The 25,931-nt window shown below is 47.1% G+C and overlaps 2 protein-coding genes across 2 annotated transcripts in view; one reads left to right on the top strand and one right to left on the bottom strand.

Annotated features, from left to right (window-relative positions):
• Positions 1 to 312: 312 nt before the first annotated feature.
• On the bottom strand, positions 313 to 3,760 carry Cbln1 (cerebellin 1 precursor). The gene is made up of 3 exons (XM_052727267.1): positions 3,464 to 3,760; positions 3,180 to 3,299; positions 313 to 1,901 (listed from the first exon to the last, which is right to left on the bottom strand). The coding sequence occupies exons 1-3, from the start codon at positions 3,725 to 3,727 to the stop codon at positions 1,704 to 1,706; spliced, it is 582 nt and encodes a 193-aa protein (XP_052583227.1). The 5' UTR covers positions 3,728 to 3,760; the 3' UTR covers positions 313 to 1,703.
• Positions 3,755 to 25,931, top strand: part of LOC128103158 (uncharacterized) — a 63,466-nt gene continuing 41,289 nt past the window's right edge. The window contains exon 1 of the mRNA XM_052727266.1: positions 3,755 to 4,466. Coding sequence (XP_052583226.1) covers positions 4,048 to 4,466 — 419 coding nt within the window. The 5' untranslated portion in view covers positions 3,755 to 4,047. The remainder of the gene's footprint in view (positions 4,467 to 25,931) is intronic.

The raw sequence follows: 25,931 nt of genomic DNA, 5'->3' as shown, positions 1-25,931 counted from the left end.
GCACCTTAGATTGTGTGATTGAGAAACAGGACTGAAGTTCCCAGCCCGGTGGTGTTTGTGAAGCGATCAGTGGGAGCAGAAGGCAAAAATACCAGAAATTTTGCCTGCCGCGCTGCTATTAACCCGTTTCCCCATCCTTCCTTCCAGAACCATTTAAACTCGAATCTGAATCTTAGCCCAAGAAAAACCCTGGAGGAGGGCCCAGAACCACAGAAGCCCACCCGGGCCGCGGATCTCGGGCCCGGGCCCTCTGCTTCCAACCGCTTCTGGCACTGCATCACCGGCGCCCAACACAGGCTCAGCGTTCCAGACTTAAAACGAAGTCGTTTATTTCAATTTTGCTTTCACATTACGTTTCGATACAATCAAAACTTCTGGACGAACCCCTTTAAAGTCCTGCGACGGAGCGCAATCGCAGGTCTGAGAGCCCGGGGTTGTTTGGCGGGAGGACCTCGGGTTCAGAGGCGCTGGTACAAAATATAGGGTGCTTCGGGAGCTGCGAAGCGGATAGAGCTGGAGACATCCAGGGACAGTAGGCGCGAGGACACTGTCACACAGGGCAGGCGGGTTTGGGTCCTGGAATTGGGAATAATTCCTGATGCATTTGTAATTGAGGATGGACAATAATGCTTCCAGGCCCTCAGTTACGCCCTGCAGGATTTGGGTCAGATTTCTCTCGTTCCTTCAAAGCAGGGGGCACCAGGAAGGCAGAACGCGCCTGCTGCGGGAGGAAGCACAGAACTCCCCTTGTGCCCGGGCCTCTCTGGTTGCATCTTCCAAGTCTCCTGCTTCTCCGCCCGTCTTGGGCAGCCCAAGCCCTCAACCTCGCAACCCGGAAAATGCGAAGTTTAGAAAGCTGTTTCAGAAAAATAAAAGTCCCACTTTGACTTTATTGGATTAAAGCAAAATTAAATTTTGGCTATTCACACGTATGTTACAGAGGGAGAGGAAGCGTCCCGAAGAACCTCATTGGCGTTTGGTGGAGCCACAGAACACGGGGCATTGACAAGCATCAGAAAACAAACACCAAGCAGCCTTAGATTTCACGATCACTCCGAACAGGACAGAAATACGGAATACAGCCAGAGTCCACCCGTAAGAGTTCTTCGTGTACAAATGATACATATACATATTTATGTATAGTTAAACCAGTCACCACGAAGGCGAGTCCTTCCTCCGCTAACAAGCAGCTGAGGACATCTCCACAGCTTAACTCGCGCGGTGTTTGAAGAGCAAAACCTGTTATATTAAAACTACCTGCCCCATTCAAAAACAGAAACAGAAAACAAACTGATCCCCTCTTCAAACTGGTGGGGGGAGGGCATACTAAGTTTCAGTAAGTGGCAGGGTTGGGGGGGGGGTCGGGTCGGGAGAAACATTTCACATTACTTCGTTAATTGTTGGGGACATGGACGTGGGTAAGGAACAATGACAAGGCAGTCTCTTCCTCGATTACTGCGACTGGCTTGGGGGAGGCGAGTTTATTTTTGGAAATAAGAGTGTGCAGAGCTAAGCGAAATTTACTTCTCTTAGTAAGGGAGCGGACGAAGCTGGACCGCGGGCGGCGCGCACCTCTGTACCCAGTCGTAGCTAGGAACACGTAGGAAGTTTCCGGTGGCGCCGCTTCCTCGCCCTGGTAATTTTCGGCCTCTTTCTCACTCCCCTCCTGCCTTTCTCCTGCCTCCATTCCCGTTACGAGCCAGTCAGAGGGGAAACACGAGGAATCCAGAAAAGGTTGAGTACTTCCAGCCCCCCATCAAGTTCCCCCGCTCCAGCTTGAGGTATGCTCGGTCGCCTTTCTCCATCTGGATGAGGACGCCGTTGCTGGCGGCCTCGCGGGTCACGTCTTGGTCACCGGCGAAAGCTGAAATCACCGGCCACCCGTTCAACATGAGGCTCACCTGAGAAAGAGAAAGGCCTGCATCAGAAGCGCCACGAAGCGGGTACCCAAGCGGCGGGGGAGAGAGCCAACCTAGGTGCTTGGCTAGCTGCCGCAAAGGCCTGGGGGCACTGATGGGGCACGAGGCGTGCGGGGCGAAACGGGGCTTATCTGCTCACTGCGCAGGCTCTAACAGGGACCCACACCGTATCTAGGTAGAGGAAGGGTCTGCCTCTCCAGAGCGGCAGTCGGGCTCCTTCCAGTTTCTCGAAGGAGCGCGCCAAGCGAATCCCGTCTGGGTATAATGCAGTTTAGTAAACCCGCAGGTGGGTGTAGAGTCCTGAGACCTTTGGCCTCTCGCCAGCTCGCCCAGAGCAACTCTGCTCCCCGCGCGTCCTGAATTACTAAGCAAACACCCGCACCCCGGGCCTCCTCCGGTGTCTGTAGCCAGGACACGGGGGCAGGGGGCGCACAGAGAAGACGCTGCGCCAAGCGAGTTAGAAGCGGCCAGGAATGGCTGTCCGGAATTCCGAGACATGCGAAACTGCACTAGAGCTCCGTCCCTAAGCCATCCGCTCAATTCTCGCCCCAGATCCTGCTGCGCCCGCCATAGCCTGGTTGTGCCCTTGCGGTAGCAGCGTCGGCCTAGGGCCAGGCTCCCTGTCCCCAGTCGCGCTTTCTGCCTCTGCGGGAGCTCTAACGTAACCTAGACATCTCTGGGGACCTGGCTAGCGGGTGGGTGCTGGCCCGAACACGGCTGGACCAGGAGGAAGTAGCACTAGCCCTCCCATCCCCACCTCGACCTTTTTCTTTTGTCCACCCTTAGACACTCAAGTTTAAAAACAAATCTGCAAAGGAAGGCTGTAGGGTTAGAGAATGAGATTCTGTTCGCAGGGCTGACGAAAAGCGGAAAAGCCGCCAAAAAGGCTGTGGGCAGCAGAGAATTGTTGAGCCTAGAAAGCGGGCGTGGAGGAGATCTTACAGAAGCCGTAGCTGTCTGTGGAACTAACAACCCTTAAAGGAAGTCCCCGGAGTCACTAAGGAAAACCGAGGGACCTTTACAGAAGGGCTCGGAAAGCGAAGGCCAGAAAACTGTCTCTGGAGATGTAATTGAGTCTCAGAAACCCGGGACAGCTTAAGGAGTGATGCATACCAAAGAACCAGGAGGCCCTGCTATCCGTCCCCGGAGCAGCCAGGGCGTGTGCCGCTGATTCCTGCCTCCCGCTGCTACAAAGCCTTCGACAGACCCCTACGGCCAGCAACCCCCTACTGAGAGCCTGGCCCCCAGGTGGCAGCTGACCTGGATGGTCTGTCTGTTGTAGACTTTCACCACGTGGAAGTTAAAACTGTAGATCCCTTTGCGCGGGGCGATGAAAGTGCTCCGTTCTGAGTCAAAGTTGTTCCCGATGTTCACTAGTACCTATAGGGAGACAGGAACGAAAGGGGATAGACCGGAGCCCGTTCCAGCGTGGTCCTCGCGCCTCCGCAGAGCCCTTGGAGAAGATACCACATCTGATTTCCACGCTCTCCCTGTCACCCCTTCACCAATCCGTCCTGGATGCTGCCAGAGAACGGGGAACTCACCTGGTCGAAGTAGATGATCATGGTGCGATTACTCATCTCGGACGGCTCATGGTTGGTGCTCCTGATGGCAGAGAAAGCCACCTTGGCGCTGCCCGAGCGCACGGAGATGCCCAGAGCAGTGCCCGTAGGGTCAGACGTGGGGTTGGAGTCACACACCACCAGACACTTGCCCTCCAGCACGATGGGCTCTGTCTCATTTTGCCCGCGGGCTGGGCCTGCCAGCCACACAGCCCCCAACAGCAGCAGCTCCACGACGCCCAGCATCGCGCCGCCGGCGCCCACCCCGCCCCCCACCCCGGGGGCTGCCAACGCCAGCCGCCCCCCTCCCCAGCCCTGCTCCGAAGCCCCCTCCTCAGCTCTGTGTACAGCTCCTCCGACGCCTCCCGGGCCGCTACGCCTCTCCCTCGGACTCCAGGACAAACGTCCCCTCGCGCGGTGCACCCGGAGCCCCGCCCGGGCCTCAGGGGTGCCGCGGCCGCCCAGCCGCACTTGGATGCATAGCCTCTGCCGCCTGGTCCCCGCTGTTGCCGCCGCCTCCTGTCCGCACTCGCCGCTGCCGCCGCCGCCGCCGCTCTGAATTATTGATGCAGCGGGCGCTGCAGCCGGAGCGGGCAGAGAGCGCGCGCCGGGCACAAAGGCGCGGACCAAGCCTGGCCCCGCCCCCGCCCCTCCCAGCCAGCCTCCCTGAGCGGCCCCGCCCCGCCTCCGTCGGGGCCCCGCCCCCCAGCCAATCGCGACGCACCGCGCTCCCCGTCGAGCCAATGGCTGCCCTGTCCGCGCGCGGCCACCTGACCCAGGGCGCCGTTGTTATTAGGCGCGGCGAGGCGGGCGGCGCGCGGCAGCGGGGCTGGGCTCCGGCCGGGAGTCGGTGGAGGGAGCGAGGGAGGGAGCGCGCGCGCGCTCCCGGACAGTCCACCGCAGCCGCTTGCCCCGAGCCTTCTCCCTGGCCGCGTTGCCCACAGCCGCCTCGACCTCCTCGCGCGCCCTGTTCGCGGGCTCTCAGGTAGGAGGTGGCGCGCGGCGGCGGGTCGCGAGTGCAGGATCACACCGGCCAAGAGGCGCCGCGCGGGTGCGGGGGGCGGGCAGGAGCGCCCCCCCGTGGGCGCGGGCGCGCGGGGCAGCGGCAGCCGCGGGCTGGTTAAGGGCACGTACGTGCGGGGCGGGGCCTGCGTGGCGGCCCGGGGGGCGCACGTGGCGCGGGCTGGACGTCCGAGCGACCCGGGGTCACGCGTGGACCCGTTCGCTCGAGGGCAGGTGTGCGGACGAGACAAGGTGGGCCTCGCGCCGGGACGCCGCGGGCGAAGCAAGAGCCCGTAGTTTCCTCCTTGCTTCTTGGAACATGTTTTGCGTCCGCGTCCATATGAGCTTGTGCGCCTTTCCGGCGTGCCTTGTGCACTGCCCCCCGCCCCGTAGACTTAAACCACACACGTATTCGAAAGCAAAATGAAAATACATCCTCACTTGGTGTGAGGAAAGGAGCCGCGGAGGCGGGCCGGTCCCGCGCCTCGAGGCAGGAACGCAGACAGGTAGGCCGAGGCCGGAGGGCCGCGGACCTTGGACCTTGCGTGGCATCCAGAATGAAGCGGGCAGGGCTGGTACTTGTGCGCGGCAGGAGCACTCCAGCGGCCACCCGCCACAGGAACCTCGCTGAGTGCAGCGATGCTGGCCGGGCTGTTGGTGCCAAGGCCGGCAGCTTTTCCCGTGTTGGCCTCGGAAATCCGGAACGGCCACACCTAGCTGCTTCCCCAGCCTCCTTTCTCGGAGATTTTTTTTTTTTCTTAGTAGCAAATTAAAGAATCACCGGAGGAAACCCAATAGCAGACCTCCGCCTCTGTTCTGAACCCTGCCTGTTAGTGCCAGAGGAAAGGGGTGGACGAACAAGCAGCAGTTGCACTTTAAAACAGGATACTTTTTCCAGCTCCTGTATTTTGAGAAATCCCCAGAAGGCATTGCCAGCTGTGGGTATGCCTAATGTTCTCATGCTCTGGCATAAAATAGAAGGTGAGAGCTGGATAATGAAGCGACGGCTCTAACCCTGAAAGGTGTCCGGAAAACACTCGCGGGAGCAGTAACCTAGCCTTGCAGTGTCCTGCCCACTAGCGACATTGTTGGCCACTGGAGTGTCTCCTAGCACCTGCTGAGTGATGCCCAGTCGGGTGCAACCAAGAGCAAGACATGGGGGTCAGAATTCTGTTTTCGTGGAGCACATAAACAGGGATGATTGTCCTCAGCTAGCCTGTGCATCCTGCCCTCCGAGGAGGCGTTAGTGAGCAGTGCCCACTGCTGGACTACAACCTAATGTCAAGGATTCCTTCTATTTACATATCATCGCTCTCTATCCACACCTGTACTTCTCAAGGCCTGCAGGCCTTCTTTGCATGTACGTTCTGCAGACAAGCTTAATTGACCCATCCTCTGTTTTCTTCCTTGCCTTCAAAACTCAGCGCTTCTTTCCCTGTCCCAGTGAACAGTGGGAGAACCTCCTACCTGTGACCTGTTTCCATCCCTGTGGCCTGTGTGAGCCATTCTCATAAGGCTGTTCATGATCTCTAGCCTGGGTCACTTGCAAGAGCCTGGCGGTGTACCGTTCCCAAATCAGTGACTCACTTCGGGCCTTACCCTCTTCAGTTGATGAGTATCTGTGAAGGCCTGTGACCTCCACGTCTCTCCATGTGAGATTTATTTCAAATCCATCATGCCCCTAGTTCCCTCGTCCCTTTCCTGGGTACTGTATGAAAAATAAATGAATGTTAATGTAATGTTATAAGTATATGCTGTCCTGAGTTGAGATGACTAAAGAATGCCATGCAGATGAGAAGTCATTAGAAATGTCCGACTCTTTTAGGCTGCTCATGTTTTTAGAGGCAGGATCCTTCTAGAGCAGTGGCTTCCAACCTTCCCAGTGCTGCAACCCTTTAATACAATTCCTCATGTTGTCATGACCACCATCCATAAAGTTATTTCATTGCCACTTCATAGCTGTAATTTTGCTACTGTTATGAGTCATAACATGGCTATCTGGTCCGCGACCCCTGTGAAAGTGTCCTTGGATTCCTGAAGGGGTCTTGACTCACAAGTTGAGACTTGCTGTTTTAGGGGCAGGTGGCAGCACCAGTTCAGACTGGCTTAAAATTTTTACTTGGTCAATGGCAAATGCCTGGGGTTGTCTTGACCTTTAAGGTACAGCACATCTGGATACTAGGCTCTCTTCAGGCTTTGGCTGCATATTCGGACAGATTGTTTTTCTATGATATAAACCTTTACGAGGTACTGTCACCTTAGTCCCAGTAAGAAACAGCCTGCTTTTGTCAATACTTGCAGCTAAAATCTCAGAACCATTTTTACATGGGACAGTTTTTCATGATGCTTTTTGAGGTTTAGCCTTAAAGCCAAAATGCACCTCATACGGTAGAACAAAATACGTATCAACAATTGATTGCAACTTTCAATTTTTTCAAAACTCTGTTGGAATTAGTTTTTATCTTTTCATTTTTTTAGGTTTCCAGAAGATAGATTCCTAAAATTCCTTAACATTCATCAAATGATGCGAACAAATGAAAAATTGAGTTGGAATAATAAAAAGAATTGGTTGTTTCTGAAATGTTCGGCTGTGAGGTTTAACTTGTCTCGGCGTTCTGGTATGAAGTATTAAAAACTGCTTCCGTGAGGCTTGCAAATTAACATGGTAGAAAGATTTAGTGAACTACAGATTACCCATGATGAATTTGAACTGCTTTAGCTTTCCTTTACTCCGGCCTTGCATTGCGGTGAACTCCAAGGCAGTTTCCTCTTGCTGTGTGCTGAGCTTTGAGAAGGAAGTCAACGTGAGCAGCATCCACAGGCATCATGCTCCAGCAGCCCTGCTCCCCTGCTTTCATCCCAGGGAGAACAGCCTGCGGATGAGAGGGCGCATCCAGGAAAGGATGTCTTTTTTCACAGGACTCGTTCCTTTGTTAAATCAAAATGGATTCTCCACACCAAACAGGATTTCCTCTCTGTAGTCTTGGTAAAAAGGTGCAGTCAGTGCTGATCCCTGGGATTTGGTTCATTTTTTCTTAAAGCAAAAGGGAAGGACTGCTTGATTCTTAAGAGTGTTACATTTAGGGTATCAAAGGCCATTTCAGATCAGTGCCTGGGAGACAGATATCCTACAAAGTATGGGTCTGATCATAAGTTATTCCAAGTATGAAATAGTCTTTCAGCTTTCACCAAAACCTGCCTTCCCATGGTAGATGTAACATTTTTGCTTTCCAGTCCTAAAGGTTTACTTCAAAATTAACCTTGTAATTGAACACTTTTAATAAAACTAAGCCTTTTGTTTAGTGAAGACTAGGTTTTTAACATTCTGCTTTTAATTTTTTTGTTTAAAAAATACATATAAATTGCTTTTGGCTCTTATACCAGGTTCTACATTTTCTTACCATGTTCAGAAATGTATGTATGTATGTATGTATGTATGTATGTATGTATGTATGTATATGCAACTTCAAACATTAGTTGGATTTTTTCCCAAGAAGTAATTTTGTGCTGTTTTCAATAGTTGAGTATGGAGACAGACGAAGGTTTAGCCAGTTCAGGAGACATTCGTGGAGTGCCAGTGGTGTGCAAAATCAGGCTCTGTGTTCCACAGCAGCCAGCAGTGAGAACCGTTTCTCACCTTTGCCTCCAGCTCTGCTGAGCAGGCTTCTTGAAAATGGTGGCTTTGACTCTTCCTTATTTATCTTTATCCTGTAATCAGAAGGTAAGATAAAACACACACACACACACACACACACACACACACACACACACACACACACTCTACACATATGAAATTAGTACACTTCACATTTAATGTGTGAGGAGTTGTTTGGTATTGTCATTGTGGGTGACTGGATCGCCATTTTGGAAGTTATCTCCAGTTTTAGGAGGGCCTCTGGTAAACCCCTGCACTGTATGTTCATTTACAGTTATATGAAGATTCCCCATAGCTCAGAGAGCTCTCGGATGAGCCTTTGAGAAGGCTGCTAACCAGAGATCTTTGAACCTGGAAAAAATTGAATAGATCTTTAATGATGGAGAATGCAGAAACATGAAAATAGAGACTGTATTTTTTTAAAAATTCCTTTCAAAGAAGAGCATTTCCAGATGGTATTTTCTAGCAGACTTACTGCAAATTAAATCAGAGGCACGTGCTTGGTTCTTGCAGGTCAGGCCTCGGTAACAGATGCATATGCCGTCACTCTCCCTGTGTGCCTCCACTGAGCCGCCCTTCCTTGCCCTACTCTTGCCGTGGCAGCTGCCCTCTTAGAACTGTCAGTTGGTTCTGGCTCACGAAAGATACCACAAGAGATCGGAGAAGAAGCTGGGGTACCTGCCTGCCCTCTTCCTAGTGCAGCCAGGGGGTGCGGGGGGAAAAAAACGACCCTGCAAGATCCTGGCTGTGATGTCTCCCTTCAGTCATCAGCCCCTACCCAGCGGCCCTGTCTCCTCTCCAGAGCAGTGTGCTCTGGGAACACTTTCTTCCATCTTCTGCCCAAGGCCAGGAGGTCTGTCAGTCTGTGGGTCCTCAGCATCTGCTAATGAGCTCTGACCCTGCCAACACCTGTTTGGTGAAATCTCTCCGTTTCACGTGAGTTTAGTTTCTTTTCTCCTGTGATCCCACAGACCTGCATCAGTATAAAATGTTGTGTCTGAGAACCAATACGTCTAACATACTTTATTCTTTTGTAGGACCATTAGTTGTCTAATTATAGAAAAATGGCTATGAATTAAATGCTGACTTACTACAAATTTAGATTAGCTGCATGACATTACCAAAAACTATATACTTTGAATTAGCAAATTAAGCTTATACAGTTTTAAAAAATATTAAAGTGAAAAATTTTTTAAAGTATTTCTGAAATTGGCCAATGCTGAATCCCATAGTAAAGCTTGTGTGTCCTCACAGCACAAACAGGCATTTATGTCTTGGGAAGTCATAAAGCTATCTCGAGTATTTGAATTATGAAGACCTTGCCAGAATATCTTCATTGTTGAAAAAGCATGACAATTCTTGCTGTTCAGTTTTTAAGCTTGTAAACTTTTATCTATGCCTAGTTTAAACAAATAAGGATTTTATTGTTACATAAAATAGGTGATGATTTAAATTTTAAAGTAACAGATTGGAAGCAAGCCACAATAAAATATATTTCAATATTTAGATACTTATGACGGAATCCTTTTCATCAGCCATTTAACTTAACTGTGCATTTTATAACTATTCCTTACCTTGCTTGAGGTTTTCACCAAAACCACAACCACAAAGCCGTTAGAAAGCAACCTTTGGCAAATGAGCTATGTGAACACAACCATGAAAGCTAGAACAGATTCAGTGAAAACACTACTCAGCTAGCGCTCACAGACTAAAACAAGCTGTCTGAACTCCTAATATTGTCTTGTAATGACTGTAAATAAGTATGGATGTATCACAATTTATCTCATTTTCATGCCACATTAAAATATTTCCTGAATGTTTTTCTAACCTACTCAATTACTATGAAGTTGGTGCCAATATGTAGTACATCAACATTATCAAGATGTTAGGGTTGTATTGAGATAAGGTTTCTATAGCCTTTTTAGGCAAAACCAAAATTTTTGAGTGCCTGAACCTTAATTCTTACTGGGTTGTCTGCCTGCATTTTCCAGATGGCTCTGGAGTTTATGTCATCAGAGTGCATGTTGTCAGAGTGCACTGCACAGTGGCTTCTCTGTAGTGATTCCAGAAGCAGGTTGTGAGAAAGAGTGGTCTCTTTCCTGTGCCCACAAGGCTGGCATTTGATCAGCTGTCACCTCTCTGTATTTACCTAAGAGGTTGACTGTGAAGATGGATTGAGAGAGTCCACACTTTGCCATAGCTAAGAGCTGGCCCCGCCCCCAGGACCCCAAGTTCATCTCCACTGTCCTGTGTTGCAGCATACCTCCTGAAGCCGGATGGGTGGAAATCGCTCTTGGCCAGCTTTTCTTCTCTGCCTTGGAAGGCAGACAGTATCTTTCTTTAGTGTTAATAGAAAGTCTTTGACCTTCAAATTTAAAGCCAAGACCACCTGTGTACTTAGTAACAATGTGTACATAACTGGCAGTTTCACAAACACTCTCAGGCCTCTTTTTCTGTGTTTATTCAACCAATGTGTATTGACTACCCTCCACATAACATATTATTTACTGTGGGGACTGGACATTTGTTAGTAAACAAGCCCAGAGTATTAGGAAGTGTCTGATTTTGTAGCAGTCACGTTTTCTCCTTGTAAGTGTTCTCCCTGGCACAAAGAGTGACTGACTTGTTCTGCATCCTGCACATCAGACTGACCACCTAATCTAGGCTGCTACACAATTATGACAGCTATATTATTTTTTCAGTTAAAGCATCCTTTAAGAGATACTTTACAAGCCAAGATTTGGTTGTTTTGTAGATGACATTTAATTTTTTTGCCATTTCTAACTGAGGATTTAATTGGAAAATCAGCATTATAAATTTTATGTTGTCATTTCTATTTTTAAGTTTAAGCGATTTCAAGGATTGTGGGTCTGGCTGCCTGCAAATTAAAGATGAAGGTAGTTGTGATGTTGCATTTATACATTCTGCCATTTTAGAGTGGTTCCTGGGCTTTTGTCTATGGAAAGTGTAATTTTGATAGATTTGATTAAGAAGGGAATGTGGTGCCCACATTTAAGGTCAGGAACAGAATGTATGGAGACTGCTGCTCCGGTTCAGCCTTCCCCAGTGCCTGATTACATTCAGTCAGGGAACCACACCTTGCCTGTCTGACCTCTCAGCATCCATATGAGACCTCATGCTCATTAAGTGTGTGATCTTTCCTGTCCCATTGCCGTGGCCACTTCATGGTATTGTTCTTCCTTCTTATAGACGTACTCTCTTGGCCTTGTCCCCTCCGTGATGTGGAAGGGAGGCTTTGACATTATGCTTGTGTAAACATAGAGCTTGTCGTGTCTCCTGTACCTTCATAAATGACTGTTTTGTATCACGCTGGAAGAGTGGTTCTTTAAATGGAATAATCTCCCGTGGAAATTGCCCACAGTGCTGAGTACACCTTGTAAAAGGTGAGGCTAGAATATTAGGGTGCATCCTCAGCATTGCCCAGAAGCTAAGTGCAGTCTCTGGGCATCCAAACCAAATTTATAGCAGTTAATTAGTGTAAGGGATCACGGAAACAGTGGATTGCCGTCATCATGGTGGCGACAAAGAGCTCAGACAAGGCTCGCAAAATGGAGCCCTGTGGCGGGTTCGCCCTTATTCTATAGAAACCCACACAGGCGTGTGGGTTTTGAGCCCAGTTTTCTTTAGAGCATATGTCTTGCTGAGCAACCAAAAGGATGTTTATATCCTAGTCTCTTGGCACAGAGTCTGACACTGCTTCGGGGAGATTCATTTCAGACCTAAAGGATGGAGCTAAAAAACAGATGAGGTTTGGTAGTCCCAAGAACTGGCCGTACTGCAAATTTAGTTTTTCTCTTGTGTTGCTAGATGGAACTACAATTTTTTTTTTTTGCTAGAAGATAAATAGGGAAGCCTAAATCAGTTTGGTTAGTCTCACTCATTCTAAATGAACACAGGTTTGCTACTGTCCAAGGAGATGAGAACTATTTGCAACTCTTCATGATGTGGCATTGCCCACAGAATTGTTTCAATTATATCAAATTGCCCTACGTTCCTGAGACAATTTCCAAATGATTGCCCATGAAGTCTACTTGATATTAATCAGGGTAACAAGATGCACTAAAGGACTTAGAGTATTTCTGTCCGTGGTTCTAGAAGAACACCGACAGGGTAGGTGTGAACACACGGATCCTTAGTATCCTGGGTTAGGATTGTGTCCCTTAACCTTTTGTAATTTTGTGTCTGTCTACCCCTAAACCTCAGCAAACGGGTGTTTAATACTGTCTCCTTAGATCCTAAGGGAGAGGGTCTCCTTTTAATAGTTTTAGAATTCGCATAACGTCTGCTGGTAATATACGGGCATTTCCCCATCCCTTTCAGCCTTCCAAACCACACATGAGGGTCCTCGTGGAAGGGCCTCTCAGGCCCTTGTTGGCTTTCACCAATAAATCATCCATAATTTGAAGCGGAAACCCTTTCTTCCCAGCACAAACACATCTCTTTGAAAAGCAGTTCTCCTTTGTGGATGGTGTTTAACACCTGAGAAACTAGGATAACCTTTTTTATGAGCACTGCCCTAACCATTGCATTACTTTGTGGGGGTGGACTCAAGGTTACATGTTTTAAGGAAAGCATCAGGTTAATTCCACTGGGAAAGCCATCTTATTCACAAACTGTGAATGCCCTGAGAAGACATTGTCAAAGCCTATATGGGTACATATATACCTGGATAGAATTAAGTAGTATATCTGGGAGTTGGCAAAACAGTTGCTTACAGAGTACTGGCTACTGAAAACTAGTATTCCTTCCACAGACAGATGCACAGTCACTCAACATAAGGCCTTCAGGTGCTTATTAATACCAGTGCCTGGGCCTGTAAGGGTGGTGTGGCTGAGGTAGTACTTGCACAAGGCTTTCAGCTTGCAAAGGTGGGATGATTTTCTGTTTCCTCCCTCTAAAGCCTGTTCTCTTTCTCTTGCAGCACTGTCCCTTGGGAAAGAGCCCTGGCTCAGGCTCAAGTCCTGGCTGGCCGACTTACCCTTTAATGTGATAACCTTTGCCTTCTAAGCAATAACATTTAATTTGAAATTCTTTTTTGTTGTTTTTGATGGGGGTCTCACTATGTAGCCCTGGCTGTCCTGGAGCTCACTCTGTAGACCAGGCTGGCCTCCAACTCACAGAGATTCGCCTGCCTCTACCTCCTGAATGCTGGGATTAAAGGTATATGCTACTATGCCTAGCTTAATTTGAAAATTCCTGTTTTCTTTTCATTTGTCCCTAAATGGTATACAATGTCCCATTATATACCACTGCCAGAGAGAGAGTATTGGCTTGCCTGTACCTTACAGTCATTTCTACAGCTGTGACATGACAACAGTTATATTTCTACTCTTAAAAATTGTGTGTGGGCAAAGGGGGCCTGAGGAGATAGCTCCACAGGCAAAGTGTTCACCTTGCAGCATGAGGAGCTGAGTTCCATTCCCAAAACACAGATTAAAAAACAAGCAAGCGGACAAAAAAACAGCCAGGCTTGGAGGTACACATTGAGGAAGTGGAGACAGTTGAGACCCTGGGACTTGCTGGCCAGCCAACCTACAATACTTGGAAAGTTCCAGGCTAGTGAGAGGCCCTGTATAGATAAGAAAAATTGAATAAATGAATGGTGGGCAGCACTGTAGTGTAACTGTCCAGTTACCCTCTGGCCTACACACATACACACACACACACACACACACACACACACACACACGCGCGCGCGCGCGCGCATTAGTGTTAGAGGGATGCACAGAAAACAGGAAGGCAGAGGAATAAACTGAAAGCAGTGACGTGACACTTTTGCCATTTGACATTTTGATGGCTGGGTGATGTGTTACTAATCCTGTTCTACTTTTAATATCTCAGCTTTAATCTCATCCTTCCTGAAGACAGAATCCAGAAGCTTTGATCTGGCCTCAGTGTAATGAGGGGGCCTTTGCTTTTTAGTACTTAAAATCTTCCAGTTTTCACACAGAGGAAGTCTGCTTACTTCATACCAGGCTAAATGGTAGTGCCTAGTGATGGGTATGATAATTTACTAATATATCCTTTTGTAAAGCATATTGGTAACAAAATGAGAAGTAACTTGATTAAACTGAAACTTTTGTCGTCTAGCTCAATGTGCAGAGTGAGCAGCTGATGTGTACATCGCACACATTGCTCTTCCCAATTGAAGAGGTAACAGGGGTTGACCAGTTCTTAGGTTTGTGGATCATTTCTGTTTTCCTGCCATTTTATAGATTTAGCCTCTCCAATTTTTAAGTCCCCTTTTGTTGAGAGGCGTTACTGTTTCTTCCGTAGCTTAACGGAAAGCTCTCCATTGCCCCTCCTCTTCCGCCACCACTACATTTGTGCCTTTTGATATCCTTTTACAGTGACAAAGTTATGGACTTGATGATTCTTGAGATACCACCACTACCCCCAAAAGGAGCTTTATTTTATAAATTCCAACTTCATTTTCTTAAAGGCATTCCAAGAATATAAGTTCCCCTTGTGCAGTATGCGAGGTTGGTGTTTTAAAAAGTGTACTGTGACCATTGTACACATAGAAGTGAGTGATACACAAGATGCTTACAAGATTGCTTTAAGTATGTTTTGATTATCTCTTGTTTTGTTTTTAAAAATGCATCTGGAGCCAGGAATGTTGACTTACTCTTTCAGTCCCAGAATTTGGAAGACTGAGGCAGGAGGATGACAAGATTGAGGCCAGCGTGTGCTACACAGACCCTATCTCAAGAACATAGGGACTAGAGATGTAGCTCAGCAGTAGCCCGCTGGCCTAGCATGCAAAAGGCAACATTGCCACCAAAGCAAACAAAGGCACCTGTCCCGTTTTTATGCATTAGCAGGCACCCTAGCCTGGAAAAATGTCCCGGGAATCAACCATAGTGAGAATACTTTTCCCTTCATGTGTATGCATATATGTATGAGTGTTTGCATGTGTGTGCGCAGGTTCATGTGTGTGGAGGCCCAAGGTTGATGGTGGGACTCTTCCTTCATTGTCTGACACCTTATTCCTTGAGGCAGAATCTCATTTAAAACCAGAGCTCACCAGTATGGCTGGTCTGACTAGCCAGCTTGCTCTGGGGACCCCATCCCCATCTTCTGGGAGCTGGAGTTCCAGGTGAGCCAGCACACCCACCTGGCATTTCCATGGGCTCTGGAGATCTGAACCCCTGTCCTCACACTTGAGGGGCAGATGCTTTAAGTTCCATGAGGATACTTTCAGACAGTAGTTAATGTCATCACTTTCTTGTCTCTGTGTAACTTCTAGCTTATGTTCCTATTGATTTACTTTGATCAGGTCACTTTCTTAGTGAACTGAGAGTCTGAGGGAAAGAAAATGACAGAGGTGTCTTTGAATTCTTAAAGCACGTGATCTGAAAATACACCCGCAACATCACTTTTCTCCCACTCAGTGTTTCTTTGCCATACAAAGTTGATTTTTCTGTGAATTCTGTACCAACAGACACACAACTGTAGTGACTCTTGGTTTTAATATTCCTTGAAAAATGCATGTTTTCTGCAGCCAGCATACCAGTTTAGCATCTTTATGAAATGTAAAGGAAACTTTGCCAACCAACAAAATCTGGAATCTGGTGGTTCAGATGCCATTAGAACCAGATAACTGAGAGCTAGAACTAAATGTTAGGCCTCATGGCAGCTCGCCATTTGCTAAGCAAGTGTTCCTAATCAGATTGAGTACTCCCTGCGTGAGCATAGTGAAGTGACCATGTTTACGTTGATAAAACTGGGTTGTAGCTATCCAGAAGGGCTCCAGACTCCTGCAGCCAGCAGAGGTTATCTTCAGTGTGCTGAATACCCACACAATACTCTATATTTAACTTGCAGTTTTCGGTAGCTAATGCAATAAGTACCATGCTTAATTCTCTACATGCATTATTTCAATTAATCGTAGGAATAATCTTATGAACTAAGTACATTTATCTCATTTTGCAGATGAGGAAATGAAGAACAAATAGTTTGCCTTGCATCCCATGGGATGTGTTGAGTAGACATTCCAGTGTGTTGTGACTCTGGAGGCTGTGTTCATGGCTAGTCACAACACGCAAGCCCAGCTGTGCCCACATAAGCCTTCCTGCCAACTGCACAATACACATAGGGATGGGTTATATTATCTCTATTGCAGATGGCGAAACTAAGCTCTTAAGGCTTCCAGAGGCCCACCCAAAGTTGTAGGCTAGTGAGCAGTGCACTGGGACCGTCTGGTTTTGACATTCTACGTGGAGATGTCCTTCCCGACCACTAACACCACTATTTCCTTATGGCCTGGAGATGCTGTGTTAGGTAGAGTTCTGTCTCTGGTTTGGAGTGATCTCTCCATGGATCTCCTTGATCAGTGTCTTCTCTCCACCATGCACCACTGCAGCAGGGATGAAGTGTAATGCCTCCATACATGGTCTGTCTTTGCTCCCAGTCCCACTTTAGCCTACAATAGCGAGGGTTGGCAAGGTGGGAAACGAAGGATTTGTCTTGGTCATCATTAACTCCCCCCTTCTCTGACCTCTGTACATTAAGCACATGCTTTCCAGACCCTTTAGTTCATTAGTACCTTGTGTTCTAAAGCGCCTCCCCACCATAAAAATAGAAAATGATCTGTGAGTCATTTACACTTTAGCTTGAATGTGCTTTCGTGACTTTCCCAAGGCTATTTGTGCTTAACTCCTTTCTTCCAACTGCAGAGTGAAGGTCTCTGGACTATCTTGGTTCCTTAGACAAAAAGAATGAGCTAGGAATCGTTGGCCTAAACATCGGACCACTAGAGACCCATTGCCTGTAAATGCTTGCACTGCAGTTGATGTAGCTTGCACTGCAGTTGATGTAGCATCCAGAGCATCCTTGCTGGGCAGTGGACTTTCAGCCTTGACTCACTCGCTCTCCCTCTCTGCTTAAGTCAGGTTTATTCTTGCTCTTCTCTTTCCAATTTTTCTGAGAACATTTTCATCTTTCTAGTGATCACATCTTGAATCTCATTTTTCCTGTGTCCTGTAGCATGATGACCTGGCTGTCCCCAGGAATAGCTACAGACTTAAAGTACAGCCCTTGTGCCATCTGCAACCACCTGCTGTGCAGAGAACCCAGATGTGACTGTCTGGCACTCCCACTCAGACTCATGCAGTTGGTCAGTGTGTGTGATCACAGACACCATGAATGTGGAATAGGAAGCACCTGTGAGATATGTATTAGTTGACTTTCTCAGTTGCTGGGACAAAATGTTTGACATAAACAACTTAAAAGGAGAAAAGATTTTCTTAGTTCATAGCTTCAAAGGGTTCAGTCCGCCAGGCACGGACAGCATGGAGGAACAATCACATCATGTTGACAAATGACAGACAGGAAGAGACAAAGATGTACCCCCAACGATCTCCTACCTACCAAACCAGTGACATCAGCTAGGGACCAAACATCTAACACATGTCTGTAAGTGACCTCAGATTCACTGGTAAATGCCTAAGAAATGCTTGGGAAACCTCTGAGACCTTCAGTTCCTCCATCAGATATCATCAACATCTAGTTTATGTTGGTCCCCAGAAACCAAAAGAGATAAGGATCCAAGTTCATGAGGTTTTTTGTGGGGGGAGGTGATGCCATGAGACACTAGTGAACGGAGAGATGCATCATTCAGAAGGTAGCTGTCTTGGGGGCATTTGGAAGGCAGGCAGTCTTCAGGATCTCTGCGAGTCTGAGATGAAGGCTGGATGAAGAAGTTATCCACAAGCTCCCAGCAGCTGGGAGGGGTTATTTCCTCTCAGTTCCAGTGTGCTTATAGTGAATCATCAAGCTCACTTCATTAAAGTCTTTCAGACAAGATCTAGAGACTAGAGATGGGTTGCAGGAGCCCATGGATAGCAAGGTTTGAAGGCCACAGATGAGCTCCCATGTGCTTCCTCCGGGGGTGGAGGTGGTAGGAGCAGTGCAGAGAGCCTTCTGTGCAAGACCATCCTCAGTGAGGACTTCTGCAGCAACACACTGGGAAGAATTAGAGTCTTCATGTCTCCTGAGCAACCCATCATTACAGGCGTTGGTGTAGCTGGGAATAACCAGCACCTAAGAAGGAAGAAAACCTACCAGTAGTTCATTTGGCTAAACACAGGAGTCTGCACTCATTGCTGTGAAGTGCTTATTATTAATGCTGATTACAGTGCTGCCTAATTATGATTATGCATGCCATTAAATATGTGTCAGATTAACTGTCATAAGATTCCCAACATCAGTAACTTTGATTCATACATGCAGCCTTCATAATTTATTGCTCATCTAGCATGGCTATGACTTCAGAACAACCTCCAAGACAGTGTTGGTTTGATGAGTATGTTGCTTATCATAGGACAGTTTCTCTATGAATGAGAAATGTCCACCATGCATGACAGTTGTCATCAACTCTGCCTCCAGTGGCAAGACAGTTTCACTTGTCTAATCAGGTAGCTCAGAGATGACTTCCCTTTGTCTCTTGTCACAGATCAGTGACTGATCCAACTGACTTATTTGAACCAGTCATCCGGCTTGCATTGTGCCAGGTGCTCTGAATTTAGAGGTGGATTTGAACCTGATTTCTGCCCTTGCAGCTCCTAGTCTAGCAGAGATTCACGCTTATTTTATAAATGATCAGTAAAGATGTGGTAGTGCACACCTGTAATCCCAGCATCTCATTACTTCAGAGTCTAAGGCAAAGAGATTGTGAACTTGAGGCCAGCCTGTGCATATGTAGTGAGAAACTGTCTCAAAAAATAAATAAATAAAAAGCAGAATGAAGCAAAAGTAAGGACTACGTACCTTGTTTCCCAAGGTGTGGAAGAGTAAAGCTTTTGTTTTTTGGTATCCGGAAAATGTCTGTAAAGTAGCCAGTCATTTTCCTTTCAGAAATGAGTAGCATCATAGGGTATTTCCTGCATGGCCTTATTTTTTGTGTTGAGAACTTCCTGAAGTCATTTACTGAGAAAGTCTAGGGCTTCCTTCTGCTGAGTACATAGTGATAGCACTTTTGAAACCGAGTTTTAAAATGTCATCAGATACTTGACAAAAAGCTAACCAGATCTTCACTACTACAACAGAAGTGAATGCTCTCGAGAATGAGGCTTAGCAGTCTCACAGACCAAGCCAGATATGTTCTTGAAGTTTACAAGTTCACGTGAAAAGAATCCATGGGAAGCTGTGGCTTACCACATCTTTCAGAATTGAGCTTAAAGAGCTGGAGATACAGCAGCCTTTAGTTCTGTGTTCATCACCATGAAGGAAGAGGAGAATGAAGCTTGGCAGAAAAAGTCAAGGCCAAGGATGGGATTGAGTCAAAGACAGGTAGGCTAAGGAAAGGGCTATGAGACTCAGGACCAGAAACGCGTCTCTGGGGAGGCCAAGTGTGGGTAACATAGACAAACCAAACCAAGTCATGTTGAAACCTTCCCATTAAAAGTTTAGTGTGAAGATCACCTAAAGAGCCTAGCTACCACATTCCTAGCTGCCAACCTAGACACATGCAAGATGACCATACAGTTTGGGGCTGTGATAAACCCAGTGTACATAAAATGACCTGTAAATGGCAGGCATGGTTTAAAAGGACTTAAGCTTTGATTCTGAGTGGAGCAGTGGTCAGAGACAAATACCAGCTTCAACAACTGAGTGCCTTAGTACTTCCCTGGCATTAGAAAGGACCTGGGTGAGCCTGAAGTCAGCCTCCTTTTCCCTCCTATCCAAATTGCTCGGTATTCCTTTCTGTGTTCCTGACATTGCTATACACACACACTTCATGCCAGAACTTCAGAGAACCTTGAGATCCTGCATCACCCTACCCTCAGCAAGACACAATACTCTTCCTCATCTAAGACCTGGGCTTCACATCTCAGTTCTCTGGCCTCCACTGTGGCCATAGCCCTTCAGGAAACCCAGCCCGTTTCTCACCTCCACTTTAAAGTCTGTTCTCTGAGCCTGGTCAGTGGCTGCCTGGGCTCTGGTGAGGTCTTGGCACCACCTCCCCTCCAGAGCCCTCCACTTTCCTGTCCCTCCAAAGCCACCTTCATTCTTGGGATGTCCTGGCATAGTCCCACCTTTGCCTTCCCTCTGCCCGGATCACTGCCTCTCCGGAATATTCCAAACATTCCTACATCACTGAGCATATCTGTGTCTGAACTCCCAATGCCGAGACCCATCAGAATGTTTACCATGTTGGTTAGAGCTGTTGACTTGACATCTTGCATAGCTTCGTAGCACCTAGTATAGTAACTGAAGATGCAAGAGAAGCTCAAACAACTGGCTTAATCTTTAGCTGCAGTATTTGGGAAATCAGACTCTAGGCTTGCTCATTATATCACTGGTCTTAGCTCCTAACTATATAACAGCTGTGGCTTATTTGAACTGGAAAGGGAAGGAGGCTTTGGTATCCCAGAGGAAGGAGCCAAGCAGGAAATCTCTTCAGAGGACCAACTTTGCCCACAACTGGGTCATATTCTGCCATTGACTCATGAGCCTGACACTTGAATCTGTCACTCCCTCTGGACACTGACATGGGCTACCTTGTTGTCGGCAAACCTCAGTCAACCTGGGCTTCTCACCTCCCTACAATCGTGCCAAGACTCAGGCTATCTGATGGTTGAGCCTGGCTCATGTTTGAGCCCAAGCTGCAAGAAAATGGGAGAATGGACCTCTGGTTTCCGTGGGATTGTTAGTCTCCACTTCCCATCAATACCTACGAGGGAGGGAGGTCCTTAGACTGTGATCAGTTCAGATGCTGGGCCATCCTTGGAGGAAATGAGTAAGAGAGGGTGCAAAGAGAATGGTGCTACCATATGCAGTGGGACAACACCCGTAGTCCCCACACCTGGAAGGGCTAAGCTACAGAGTGACACTGTCTCCAGAGAGAGAGAAAGAATGCCACTTGTCTACTGGAACTTCCTTTCAGATACCTAAGCCCTAATGAAGAGCTCCTTTTAACAAATTCTAGAACTTAGCAGAGAAAAAACAAGAGTTAAATGGTGTTAAATGGTGGACAAGGGGGAACTTAAATAAAGGTGATGTTAGCTAAGGACATGTAGACCATGGAAGACTATGACAGACGGGCACCACTTCAGAGTGACCACTGTGGAGGCTCTGACCACAAGCCTCAAGAGACAAGGATTTCAAGAGAAATCCTGACTCCCAGATCTGGACATGGGCTGCAGTGGTGTGTGGAAGGGACTGTGTTAAGGGGGCACAGTCCCCAAGCAACCCCCAGAGTGGAGACAAAAGGAGTGGGTATGCTGGCTTTCCTTCATTTCCTGTGAGGCTGCTGTGGGCCCAACCCCTCCTGGAGGCCCAAAGGCCTGTGAGCCCGTGCTGGCCACCCGACTGACCCGGATTGAGGTACCAAGCATGCCACCAAAGGGAACAACCACCAGGAGACTGAAACAAAGACAGACATGCTACACGAGGCTTGTTGGTTTCTCTTTCTTTCTTTCTTTTTCTTTCTTTCTTTCTTTCTTTCTTTCTTTCTTTCTTTCTTTCTATTTATTTATTTATTTATTTATTTATTTATTTATTTATTTATTTATTTATTTATTATGTATACAGCATATGTGACTGCAGGCCAGAAGAGGGCACCAGATCTCATTACAGATGGTTGTGAGCCACCACGTGGTTGCTGGGAATTGAACTCAGGACCTCTGGAAAAGCAGTCAGTGCTCTTAACCTCTGAGCCATCTCTCCAGCCCCGTTTCTCTTTCTTTCATTCAGTGTCTCCTTTGGGGTGTTGCTTTACATTTTCAGTTCCCCAGCCCGCAAGATCAGCGCTCTTCAAGTGTTCTGATGCTGCATTTAAGGACCTATTGTATTCCCTCCATTTGCTATTTAGAACATTCTAGTGTATCGCTCAACAACCTGTACTATTAAAGGTTAGCAAATACCAGCCAGGACTTCTTTTTCTTTTCCCAGGATTGTGAAAAAGGGTGAGCTGTGTGGCCTGTGCAGACATGGTGTCAAGAATCTCTCAAATCTTGGTGCAGAAATTCCCTCTCCATCTGGTCCGACCCATGGGGCCTCCTGCTGACACTCTGCCCCTCCTTGTTAACTGCTAGCCTTTTAAAGGGGGCAGATACAAGAATAGTCATTAAACAAGCCCTGTGTCATCACAGAAGTATACGGCCCACAAAGGACCCAGTGACTCGCGCACCGTAACTGAGTCCTTTGGAAGTGCTTAGTTACTTGTGCTCTAGAGAGGAATGCTTGGTCCCCATTCACCATTTCCTTCAGGAGCACAATGCGTTCTTCACAGAGGAGGGACACCAGCTGTTCTCCCATAAACTAGTAGAAATACAGTGTCACTTGAAAATCTAGATAAAAGAGTTTTTGTTTTTCCTATTTAAAATGACATTAATATAATTCTTACTTTGAAATAGCAGATAATAAAAAAAAATGTGCCAAGAGCAAAAGAGTGTGCCCACTCCCACCCCTGCTTCACCCCTACAACATTAGTAGTGGGCAGAAAAAAGATGCTTTGATCCATGTGATCACATGCTATGACACTGTGTCCCAGTGGTGCTGAGGTGTGTGCTCTCTCCATTTTTTTTTTTTAATTTTTGAGATGGGGTCTTGATATGTATCAGAGGTTGTCCTTGAACTTGTGATTCTTTTGCCTCAGATCCATGAGTGCTGGCATTATAGGTGTGTGCCTCCGTGTGTATCTGCTGCTTGCATTTTTTGAGACATCTCACTGTTCTGTCCAGGCTGGCCTAGAATTCACCATCTTCCTGCCTCCCGCCTCAGCCTCCCACTCTGCTAGGATTGCAAGCATAGCTACCACACCCAGACTGAGGAGGGGATCTTGAAACAGTCTGTACTCCGCTGCTCTTGCAAAGTCCAGGCCAGCTTTGGGGCCAGCTGGCAGAGCAGAAGCTGCATCTCACTGAAAACAGACACTATTTATAAAGTGCAAGCCTGGGCTGTGTCCCATGGCAGCCACCTCCAAGGACCTCGTTCTTGAGCAGCTTCTGTCCCCTTAAGTGTTAATTATACATATACAGCTCTCTTGCCAACATAGGAATTCTCTTGCCAACGTAGGAATTTGGTTTATTATGTTAGAAAGCATTTAGATGAAAGGATCTACTGGTACTGAATATTTAAAATTTCTAGCGTGGCTTCTGTCATAGCATTTGTAGACATCAGTTGCTTATATATTGTTTGTTAGAAGGATGTGTCCAAGAAATAAGTGTGGTTGACACTTACCCAGAACATAAGAACCACATTTTTCCAGAATCATCCCACGCATATGGAGATTCCCACGTGGGTTTACCAAACTTCAGAAGCTCCTCATGTACTTCACCCTGCAGTAGGACCAGCTTGGGCCATGTTGGTCCTCTTCACACAATGTCACTGCCCCTCCTTGTGGCCCGATCACTGGTCACAGCACAGGAGATGGGCAGACTCTGGGCTCCCAGGCTCAGCAGACTCACTGCAGGCAAGCAAGGAAAGTAGCCACTGAGCTGAGTTTACTTAGTGCTCTTTCAAGACCCTAACCCTCTGTGAGGACACCAGTATTCCATTAGGCTGAGTTTTTAGCACTCCTTACATGATCCTAACCCTCCTCTCCACTGTAAGAAAGTATTATGACCTCTTTCCATCCCTCTTCACTTAGAAGAAGCTCTGTTGGCTGTACTTGGTGCTTCCAGAGTGCAGCTTCCCTGAGGGCTAGTCTGTAGCCCGCTTCGTCTCACACCTCTCCCAGGACTGCCCAGCTGGCACCAGAACAGCTGTTTTGCAGCATTTGTCTAATGTCTGTCTTCCCTACTAGACTGGGATCCGTGACGGCAGGAACCGGACCCATTATACTTAGATATATTTTATTCACCATTGTGTCAACATTTTACAAATGTATGATAAAATGTTTTAATGCAGGGATAAAGTTAGTTAAAAGGCTATATGAGCTGCTTTTAAGTTTATTTGAGTGTCTCCACATTTATTACCTGTATCAGTTACCCTGCTGTAACAAAATACCTGACAAAGACAATCTAAGGATGGTCTAACATTTGGGCTTAGGTTTGAAGGCAGCCTGTCATGGAGAAGTCATGGCGGAAGGACCATGAGGCAGCTGCTCACATTGCATCCACAGTCAAGAAGCCAAGAGAGATGAACGCCAGTGTCCATTCTCTCTCCCTTTCAGTCTGGGGCTCGAGACTGTGGAACAGTGTCACCCACACTCAGGGTGACACCCACTGCTCAGTTAAACTTTTCTGGCAACATCCTCACGACACCTCCAGGGGTATTTTTGGGGTATTGCTGAATTCAGTCAGGCTGACAATGAGGATTAAGTATCACACTATGTAAGATGGTTTTTTGTTACTGTTTTGTTGTGAAATTTGGTGAATCCTACCTTTAAATGCATTTTGTACATAAATGTACATTTCTGTCAGGTGTATCCCCTACTCAGCCTCTCTCAAATGTCCAGCTTCCACTTGCACACCTCAGCCTGCATTTCCCAGCAGCTAGTTCAAATACACATGGCTCTTTCCTCACTGTGTACCTTGCCCCAGTTTATAATTTCATCTGTAAATATTCTAGTCTTTAGCTTTCTACCAAAAAAAAAAAAAAAAAAACTCGTAAAAAAATCAAGCCATGCCAGGTGGCACGGGCCTATAATTCCAGCTGCCCAGGAAGCTGAGGCAGGAAGATTGCAAGTTCAAGATTTACTTGGACTATAGAGTAAGTTCAGAGTTAGCCAGGGCAACTTAGCAAGACCCTGTCTCAAGAAGAAAAGTAGACAAGGGCTGAAGTTTAGCTCAAGATGGGGTGCTCACCTAGCAAGAGGCACTGGGCTCAACCTCAGGACCACAGAAAACAGAAACCATCATCTTGAAGTCATTTCTTAAAGCATTATCTGAGAAGGCACTGGGGGAAACCTGAGCATGACTCAGCATCACTGGGGTGGGCGCTGCACATGACTCAGCATCCCTGGGGCACCTCTCAGCTCAGTGTCCTCCAGATTGGCCTGTACATTAGTGACCACGTTTCCTAAGTCACTCTCCCTGTCCCCTGTCCAGTCTGGTTGTTCTCTGCCACTGGGGATGTGTGGCATGTCCCTGGTCCCATCCTTGTGTCTCTGTTTCCTCTGAATCGACTCTGTTGGAGATTCAGATTTTGTTGTTCCTTTGGGAAAGGGGCAGCAAGATTGTTTCTTAAAGGTTCTATACCTCCTTCTCACGATTTGTCTGGAGATGGGTGTGGCTACCAGCCCAACACACAGGAGGCTGAGGCGGAAGGATGGAGAGTTTGACCAACCTGGGCTACAGACAAGACCCTGTCTGAATAAAGAAATAACAAACAATAAACAAAAATAGTTTGCAATGTCCTACAGTCTCTATTTTCATAATAATATATCCACCTATTTTTTAGGAGTTGTGAAAATGGTCATACTCCCTTATCAGTTTTCTGCTCATTTATTAGCTATAGTGTTCTGTAGAGAGCATTCCCCTTTTCACCTTTTCAGCGACTGTCGGGTGAAGTCAACCCTGGGGAATGTGCTTTTATTTCCTTTTACAAACTGGTTTGCCAAGTAATGAGTTCTTTCCTGGTATCTTTCAAAAGTGATGAAAGAATGTGTTCACTTTTGTTTTATTGTTACTTGTATCAAGGTTATGTATAATATTTTTAGGTATTGGCAACATTTACTTCTGATTAAATTATGTCTCTAGCTATTGGAAGTCAAAACACATCAGCTTGAGTACTTTCTGCAAGACAGTAATTCCTGCTGAAAGCTGCTTCGCTAGAGATGGAGCTCAGTTTGTAGAGTGCTTGCTTAGCATGTGCGGACCCTGG

The sequence above is a fragment of the Peromyscus californicus genome, unplaced genomic scaffold (genome assembly GCF_007827085.1).
Source record: "Peromyscus californicus insignis strain IS unplaced genomic scaffold, ASM782708v3 Scaffold_8__1_contigs__length_139910024, whole genome shotgun sequence".
In the NCBI taxonomy this organism is placed as follows: Eukaryota; Metazoa; Chordata; class Mammalia; order Rodentia; family Cricetidae; genus Peromyscus; species Peromyscus californicus.
Note: the sequence above shows the minus strand (reverse complement) of the source record. Positions and strands in the feature narration are given on the sequence as shown.

Bases quoted from the DNA above. Each gene is read 5' to 3' on its own strand.
- Cbln1 (XM_052727267.1), bottom strand. From the start codon at position 3,727: ATGCTGGGCGTCGTGGAGCTGCTGCTGTTGGGGGCTGTGTGGCTGGCA. The intron at 3,300-3,463 runs GTGAGTTCCCCG...GTCTCCCTATAG, and splicing joins TGATCATCTACTTCGACCAG to GTACTAGTGAACATCGGGAA. The intron at 1,902-3,179 runs GTCAGCTGCCAC...TCTCTTTCTCAG, and splicing joins ACAACAGACAGACCATCCAG to GTGAGCCTCATGTTGAACGG.